This window comes from Diaphorina citri, unplaced genomic scaffold (assembly GCF_000475195.1).
Source record: "Diaphorina citri unplaced genomic scaffold, Diaci psyllid genome assembly version 1.1 scaffold17, whole genome shotgun sequence".
Taxonomy (NCBI): Eukaryota; Metazoa; Arthropoda; class Insecta; order Hemiptera; family Psyllidae; genus Diaphorina; species Diaphorina citri.
The window spans coordinates 577953-587045 of record NW_007377455.1 but is presented as its reverse complement, the minus strand read 5'-3'; the positions used below and the strand labels follow the sequence as shown (position 1 = coordinate 587045).

At 40.1% G+C, this 9093-nt stretch overlaps 1 protein-coding gene across 1 annotated transcript in view; it reads left to right on the top strand.

Moving 5' to 3' along the window:
* Nucleotides 1-1842: 1842 nt before the first annotated feature.
* The window catches only part of LOC103507803 (rho guanine nucleotide exchange factor 17-like), a gene marked incomplete at its 5' end in the record, with an annotated part of 24659 nt that continues 17408 nt past the window's right edge, over nucleotides 1843-9093 (top strand). Inside the window, 9 exon segments of the mRNA XM_026822401.1 lie at nucleotides 1843-1904; nucleotides 1907-1959; nucleotides 1961-2029; nucleotides 2031-2068; nucleotides 3537-3872; nucleotides 4641-4751; nucleotides 5444-5456; nucleotides 5618-5874; nucleotides 6891-7240. Coding sequence (XP_026678202.1) covers nucleotides 1843-1904; nucleotides 1907-1959; nucleotides 1961-2029; nucleotides 2031-2068; nucleotides 3537-3872; nucleotides 4641-4751; nucleotides 5444-5456; nucleotides 5618-5874; nucleotides 6891-7240 — 1289 coding nt within the window.

The window sequence follows — 9093 nt, the reverse complement described above, 5'->3', positions numbered from 1 at the left end:
TCTTGTGAAGTGATATGTCGCCTTCCACAATATTATTATTACTCGCACTTCGTGCTCGAGAGGGGGGCTTCGCCCCCCTCCACGCCCCGGGGGCTTTGCGTGTTCGCTATGCGGAGTTGCGTATACGGTCGCGCTGCGCGCTCCCGGGGCTTCACGGGGTTGTGCATGGGGTCTCGCTTCGCGCTCCCTTGTTTACGGTCGCGCTGCGCGCTCCCGGGGGCTTCGCGGGGTGAGCATGAGTTGTGTGCATGGGGTCGCGCTTCGCGCTCCCTCGTTTACGGTCGCGCTGCGCGCTCCCGGGGCTTCGCGGGGTTGTGCATGGGGTCGCGCTTCGCGCTGCATGGTCGCGCGCTTCGCGCTCCCTTTTTACGGTCGCGCTGCGTGCTCCCGGGGGCTTCGCGGGGTTGTGCTTGCTCCCTTGTTTACGGTCGCGCTGCGGCTCCCGGGGCTTCGCGGGGTTGTGCATGGGGTCGCGCTTCGCGCTCCCTCGGGTTGCATGGGGTCGCGCTGCGCGCTCCCTTGTTTACGGTCGCGCTGCGCGCTCCCGGGGCTTCGCGGGGTGTGCATGAGGTCGCGCTTCGCGCTCCCCTTGGCTTCGCCCCTGAAAACTAATATCGTCCCTGAGTCTTGTCTCGAAGAAATGAAAACTGAAAACTAAAAGCGAGAGCAAATTAAAAACGTAGGAAAAGTTTTGCTGGCCTCAAAGCGTGTTCCCCGTGTATTTATTATGGGGGACTAAAAAACGTCAATATCTCGGGAACGGTTTGGAATTTCGGGAGTTTCCGATTTTTCCCAGTATGTACAAAAAATAAGGAATCCAATGGTGAAAACCGCATCTCCCTAGCACATCTTTTTTTTTTTTTTTTACAAAATCACCCCGGCACCACCGAAGCATTACTTCAGGGTGATTTTGCTTCTTCTCTAAAGGTCTTTATTTCTATATCAATAAAATAATAAGGGACTAACTAACTAGAGATACTAAGCTTAGATTACACAAGGCAAATATTTTACCACAATGCAGACTAACATAAACAGCAACGCGATTGGTGAGTGAAGGTCAGCCACAAACTGACCGTCCCTCCCCAATCACATGTATACATAGGAATAACATTCCAATTACAAATACTTAAGAACAATGTGATTGAGGAGCGAAGGCCAGCCGCAAGAGACTGCGACGCGCCAATGCATAAATCCGCTGCTCCCAATCACATAAGAATCACCATAGGAACGTACATTCCAATCACTGATTACTTAAGAAACAATGTGTTTAGAGCGAAGGCCAGCCGCAAACTGACCGTCACTCCTCAATCACCATAAATACATAGGAATACACATTCCAATTACAAATACTTAAGAACAATGTGATTGAGGAGCGAAGGCCAGCCGCAAGACTGACCGTCCCTCCCACAATCACATAAATACAAGGAATAACATTCAATTACATATACTTAAGAACAATTGTGATTGAGGACGAAGGCCAGCCGCAAGACTGACCATCCCTCCCAATCACATAAATAGCATAGGAAGTGGGTTAAAATTAGTATGAGTGAGTGAGTGAGTCAGTCAGTCAGTTACATCGACCAATATTTGGCTCGCATCAGGCCAAAAACGCCATGTAGGTACATTTGTAACCTATCTGTTGACTAGAAGTTATAGAAAACATCTGTTGACAAGAGGGTTAATAAATATAAAAAAAAAAACAACACAACAACAACAACAACAACAACGCAATGAGGCGTGGGTCATTGCCTTGGCAATACCTGCCACTGTGGGTGGCAAAGTGCATTCTTATTACGGGCTGGTAACCTAGGTAAAATTTTATTGTCTGTATTCATGTTTTAGTCAAGAGGATGACAATATCAGAAGGATGATGCGTGAAATGGATTCCATATCCGAAGACATAGATATTTATCTCAAATGTTGGAACTCGCAGCCAATTTACATTGCTCACACGATCAATTTGGAAGATATGCTACGGGAAACTCTCATCACATTACACAAAGAGTTAAATGAGAGACAGAACAACGATTTCCCTGTTAACTTATTTAGAATTGATGCTCAACACAAGGTAAGATGGATACAAACCATTGGTCCTCGGTACAAAAATATGGTAAAGTAACTTATTTATTATTAGGAATCGGATTTTATGCAATGCATATTGCTGCATATGCATTTGCATGTTTTGACACTTTTTTTTGACAATTATTCATATAAAAAAAAATTTTGCCGGGGAAAAAACAGAATAAAAAAAAAAAAAAAAAAAAAAAAAAAAAAAAAAAAAAAAAAAATCATCCGATTTGTGTCCCAACCCAAAAGAAAGTAAAAAAAGGTCATCCGAGTTGCGTCCGCCGGCGTTTACTACTTGCGTACTGCAGTACTAGGTGCGTACTAAATTTTTAGGTAGAGAGTACTACTTGCGTACTAAACATGTACTACTTGCGTACTGGAAAAAAACAGGTAGAAAGCGAAAAATACTTCTTAAAATTTGATCCCACATTTCACAAATGATCAACTTTCTGGGGATGTCAGGGTTAGGTAGCACGCAAAATGAACTTTCACAAATGATCAACTTTCTGGGACTGATATGGTTAGGTAAAACGCAAAACGAACTTTCACAAATGATAAACAGAACTTTCTGGGAATTATAGGGTTAGGTATCAAAATCTTTCACAAATGATCAACTTTTTGTGTGTTATTGGTTTTAGTATAGGGTTATTATTTATTTATTTATTATAATTTTTATTGTACATTATATACAAAACAGTATGAGTACAACGTCATCATACGTCATGATTGCTTAACCTAGGCACTAGATAACTTAACTTAAAACTAGCATTAAAAAAAAAAATCAACCATATTAGGTATCTATCTAATCCACCCTTGCTGGTGTTAAGAGACTGAGGAGAAGAACATAAATATATAGAGAGAGGGGTAGAGCGAGAGAAAAAGAGAGAGAAGAAGGGAGAAGAGCATATACTCAGCTAATAATTCTAGATGCCTGTACCCTCGGGTTCGAAAACATATAAACAGGACTTCATAGTTCATAATTATTTGAGCGAAATTAGGAAAACATGGGAATTCCCCCCCCCCCATCAAATGTTCGTATTAATAATAAAAAATCCCTCAACCTATGAAAAATAAATGAAAAAAACCCTGTACGCAAGTCGGACATCTTTTTTTCATTTTAGTACACAACTAGAAGGTTAAAATTGAAATAGTACGCAAGTTACCTACAGCCTGTAAAATGTATTCATTCATTAGAAAAAAATCCACCAAAAATTATTTTTTTTGTTTAATGGTTTTCTGGACAAAATTTGCACCACCACTTTCGTGTTCCTGGTAAAAAGACCTTTAATTTGATATATAGGTCGACCAGGTTTGGATAAGTCCTTCTATGGGGACAGATAGACAGACTGACAGACAGACACCGAAGCAAATACAATAGCCCGTCCACTATACCTTTTTTCATTACTATCGTAATAATAAAGGAAGGACGGGCTGAAAATGGATTTCAGCCTCTCTTTTTTTTCTTTCAGGGACGGAATAGAAAACATTGCAATGGTGTTTCCAAGTCCGGAAAAACGAGCCAGTTGGGAAGAATCCTTCAATGAAGCTAAACAAAGATTAGCTTTGTTAGGCGAACGTAGGCTTTGGCCTGAATTTTATGCGCCAGTGCCTATTAGAAAGACCAGGGCTGGGCTTCAGTTCACTTGTGCGTCACCTGCTCTCGGACAGAGAGATGTATGGGTTTGTAACAGTGACGGCTACGTAGGACAAGTATGTGTTTTAAGCCTGTACCCGGAACCATCAGTAGTCTCATGCAATGGTGTTTGTAACGCGCGGATACTTTGTGTAGCATGTATTCCACCAATGTAAGTTTTTATAGAGAGTAAAATTTTATTTGTGAAAATGCACAGCTTTTACTCGCACGTTGCACTCGCCAGGGAGTCTCTTTCCCCTGGACTTCCACCCAACCTATTTCAGAAAAATAGGCTACTCAGTTTAATAGTCGACATCAAAAGGAAGAGAGAAAGTGTTTGCGTTTGGGTGTGTGTTGGTAGGTGTAGCTGCCTGGCTGTTTGTCTGTTTATCTATCTGTCTGTAAACAAAATATCTCGAGTTATATGAGATAGAGACTTTGAATTTGGTATGCTGCTCCCAAATATGACAAGGATGCAACATATATCATGCAACATGCAACACTTTTGTTTAAGATCGATGTAGCGGTTGACAGTATTTTGACACTTTTTAGCGGCCTTCGCCCCTACTGATTGAACGGTAAAAATTGTATCTTGGTAATCTTGGTATTAAACAAACCTCACAGAAAAAGTAAAAATATTCAGCTCAATTTCCTTATTTTCAGTGAGGGTCAGAGTCAGAGCTATTGAAGTCAATGCTCCGTTGAGACCGCTTATATCCATTAGCATAGTTTCTCTCTGTTAGGTCGGGGTTAGGCTAGGATCGCGGCTCCGTGGATGCCTGTCGAAATATCGTAAACAAATCATATAGATAAGGATAGTCGTTTGATGTTCAGACAAGATTTTTCATTATTTCGACCATCAAATTTGCGCTCATGGGATTGGCATCTGAGCATGCCAGTACATTTTAGGTACATACTTATTTATATCTTCGCTTTTCAGGGACCATGGGAATGCTCCTTGTGAAGATATGTTCAATAACACCGGCATCAGCATATCTATTGAAGATACATCAAAATCTTCAGCCAGCATTCACTTTAATTTGATATATAGGTCGACCAGGTTTGGATAAGTCCTTCTATGGGGACAGATAGACAGACTGACAGACAGACAGACACCGAAGCAAATACAATAGCCCGTCCACTATACCTTTTTTCATTACTATCGTAATAATAAAGGAAGGACGGGCTGAAAATGTGGGCAGCCGCAAGACTGACCGTCCCTCCCCAATCACATAAATACATAGGAATAACATTCCAATTACAAATACTTAAGAACAATGTGATTGAGGAGCGAAGGCCAGCCGCAAGACTGACCGTCCCTCCCCAATCACATAAATACATAGGAATAACATTCCAATTACAAATACTTAAGAACAATGTGATTGAGGAGCGAAGGCCAGCCGCAAGACTGACCGTCCCTCCCCAATCACATAAATACATAGGAATAACATTCCAATTACAAATACTTAAGAACAATGTGATTGAGGAGCGAAGGCCAGCCGCAAGACTGACCATCCCTCCCCAATCACATAAATAAATAGGAAGTGGGTTAGAATTAGTATGAGTGAGTGAGTGAGTCAGTCAGTCAGTTACATCGACCAATATTTGGCTCGCATCAGGCAAAAAACGCCATGTAATTACCGGTAAAAAAAAAAAAAAAAAAAAAAACCGGTAGTTCTTTACAATTACCACTGTCATTAGTAAATGTAAGAAATAATATCCTATAAAACTCATAATTATCAGATTATCCGAAGGGGTATTGTTTTTCAGATAATATTTGTCTTCAAATCCTTGAACACAAAGCTCAATGATGTGTTTAGACTCTTTAGACATTGTTGACTATGCCTAGGCATAGCCATAACTCTGCCTAAGAATCAACGATACGTGTAACATATTATATTTTATTTTTTCAGTTCTTCTTCAAGTGAGGATGAAGAGGAAGAGCAACAAATTTTTGATGATGACGATGATGGTGATGATGAGGAGGAAGAGGGAGAAGAGGAGGAGGAAGAGGTGGAGGAGGAGTTAGGGGGAGAGGACGATCTTCACGTACAAGCTGCGATGTGGTTGGGAACAGAAGATGGATGTATACATGTGTATAACTGTTTAGATAATATTCGAATCAAGAAGAACAAATTGAAAATTCAACATGGGTCTGCAGTGCATTCAATTATGTAAGTTTCTAATTCGAATACTCGTACCTACTCGTCACTCTCGCAATCTCAAGCTTTGCCGCCACACGCGGTCTGTCAGACGGTCAGGTACCCTCAAAAGAGCCAGTGTTATTGTCTGTGGCTTGACAGGGCTGGTTTTGTCTCAGTTTTACGTCCTCCAGCGAGACAGGTGTATAGCAGATACAAAAGATATCTTTTCTTTATTCGGCGAAAGCTAAAACCGCTAAAACAACAACATTAAATTACTTACTTCTAGATCTAGAAAGGATGGTTTTGTTGGTTAGGTACTTATTTATTTTTAATAATATAACATTTTCGATTAACTTTTGTTTGCATTACAGGATTCGTTCGTAGTTGGTCAGGTATCCTGCTTTGTTACCACAGGGCCCAAAGGTTTTGGTGTTTGGGTAGCCTTACTTAATTCCTCTGTAATGCGACTGATCCATTCCATGTCATTAGAAGTTTTGTGCGAAGTTAATATTGCTCCTGCCGTGTCAAAAATCCTAGCTAGTAAGTACCTAGAAAACCAGGTGACAAAATAAGTGGTATAATTTTATCACTATCTTTTCTTTTAATAAATAAAATTAGAGAACCTTTTTAATTTTCAATAGAAACGTAGAAAAAGATATAACATTTTTTGAAAATAAGAAACAGCGAAAAGTTATACTATAAAAATAACGCGAAATTCGACTAAATTGTTGCATATTGCATACACGCCCCTTTTAACCCCCCCCCCCCCCATTTGTGGTCTGTAAAGTTGCGAAATGTGCCATTCGGCAAAAATGCCTATCGGCATGCGAAACACAACCCGAAGTGAGTGGAAACGCATCTTAAAGTTCTAAAGGCTAAAGGTGCCGATACACTGTAGGGAAAAATCTACTGATGTGTGTACACTGGAAACTATACATGCATATTGTATAACCTGCCTGGTAAACAGGATCGAGGGCCTGGGTTCGATCCCAGCGGTGGCGGTGGTGGTAACATTGATAAACTAGTAGCATTTATTTATGTTTCAGTTACCTAGACAATTGCGTGTTCGTTTCCTTGGCAACGGGTGAAGTGTGTGTATACTCTCGTTATCCTAGTTATGGTACATGGAATACAGGAGACCCTTGTATTATACCTGTAGGGTCTGCAGCTACACCTGTTACCAAAATGTTACCTGTACATAATAAACTGTGGTGTACTTGTCACGATCTCATCAAAATTCTCAACGTTACTACCTTACAAATAGAGGTAATGATAATGTCGGAGCTGACACAGGGCAGTGTGCAGTGGGTTAAATACTTGCAATTTTTTTCCTCTTTCGTCATACCGTATACCGTGAGGAAGTCTTACAGAGGAATCCTGGGCTGGGCCGGCCCTTGATGACGATGGTGGTGGACTGTATGATACTGGTTGAAGAGGGGGATACTTTCACTGGCACTTTTACATATTACGAGTAGAAAGAATCCATTTTTACAAATTACAGAGACTAATAGTAATAGGGTACTTACTTAGAACTAAGCTTACGTACTAATATTAATAAAAATCTAATAAAGAGAAGAAGAAGAAGCAGGTAGATAGATATAATGTAGATATAACCAGGTTAGAATGGAAATTTAACCATATGTCAATACATAAAACTAAAATATGTCAACAACAACCTATGTATGAGTGAGTACTGTAGTAGCCCAAAGGGGGACTTTTTTTTTTTTTTTTTTTTTTTTTTTCATTTTAAAATTGAAATAGTACGCAAGTTACCTACAGCCGATTCAAGGCATTCCAAATTTCTTGAAAATCGGAACAGGCAATCGCGAGTTATAGAGGACCAATCATTCAAACAAAAAATCTGGTGTGAACATCACACGACTTTCCTCATACTATTGAATGATGCTTATGTTGGGTGTTCTTGTTCTTATAGCCAAACTTTTACAATATCTCTAACCGTTTAGTCGGTATAGCTGAAAACCGCCAAAAAAACGGTCGAAAACCACCAAAAAGCGGTCAATATACCGCCAAAAGCAGCACCTATCTCAACGTTTTGAGTTGCACCCTTGTCACATTTGTAAACTACATACCAAATTTCAAGTCTTTAGCTCATACCGTTTCCGATATATTGTTAAATTACTCCGAAAACCGCCAAAAAGCGGTAAAATGCCGCCAACCGTTGCACCGATCTTAACCAAAAGTTTCGTGTCGCATCCAAAAAGCGGTAAAATGCCGCCAACTGTTGCACCGGTCTTAACCAAAAGTTTCGTGTCGCATCCTTGTCACATTTGACATCTACATACCAAATTTAAAGTCTCTAGCTCTTACCGTCCGCCGCCATTTTGAATCAGGATGAAATGTGATAATTTTAAGTAGCCTATGTCACCCCGAGTACTCTTCTTAACAACCAAAAAAAATTCTTCAAAATCGGTCGAGCCATTTTCTCGTGAAAAGAGGACAAAAACGGGTCTATCAACAAAAAAGGCCATTTTCTTCACGTTTTTGAACCGCCACCATTTTGATTCAGGATGGAATGTGACAATTTTAAGTAGCCTATGTTACCCCGAGTACTCTTCTTAACAACCACAAAAAATTTCATCAAAATCGGTTGAGCCGTTTTCTCGTGAAAAGAGGACAAAAACGGGTCTATCAACAAAATAGGCCATTTTCTTCACGTTTTTGAACCGCCGCCATTTTGAATCAGGATGGAATGTGAAAATTTCAAGTACCCTATGTCACCCGGAGTACATTGTCGAATTTTATAGCATTGGGTATTAGTAATAGATATTATTGGGTACTTAGGGCTGTAAATATTTTTTCTTTGTATTGCTGGAGTGTAAGGTGAAAAATGTCAATTTGTGGAAGTCTTTGGCAATAGTGTTGTACATATCCATATCAATCATGCGAAATAAGGTAGAAAATTTCATAAAGTTTGTATGTGTAGATTTTAGATGTATCAAAACAGAAATAAAACTATCTACACGTCTTATGTAATTCAAAACCGGCCTAAAAATTACCAGAAACGTATACCAAACCACCCCAATGAACTCATCCGTGATCTGGAAAACCCCATCACAACCAACAAGAGACTAAAGAAAACTTACCCCACTGATCTATTTGCTCTCTGAAGTGTAGCCTTCTATTATTTCCCATTTTGTTATTATTATTATTTTTGCTGTCCATCAACCATCAAAATCGGTCCAGTGGTTTAGGCTGTAGAGCGGTCAACGTCAAAGAAGAAGCGGAAGA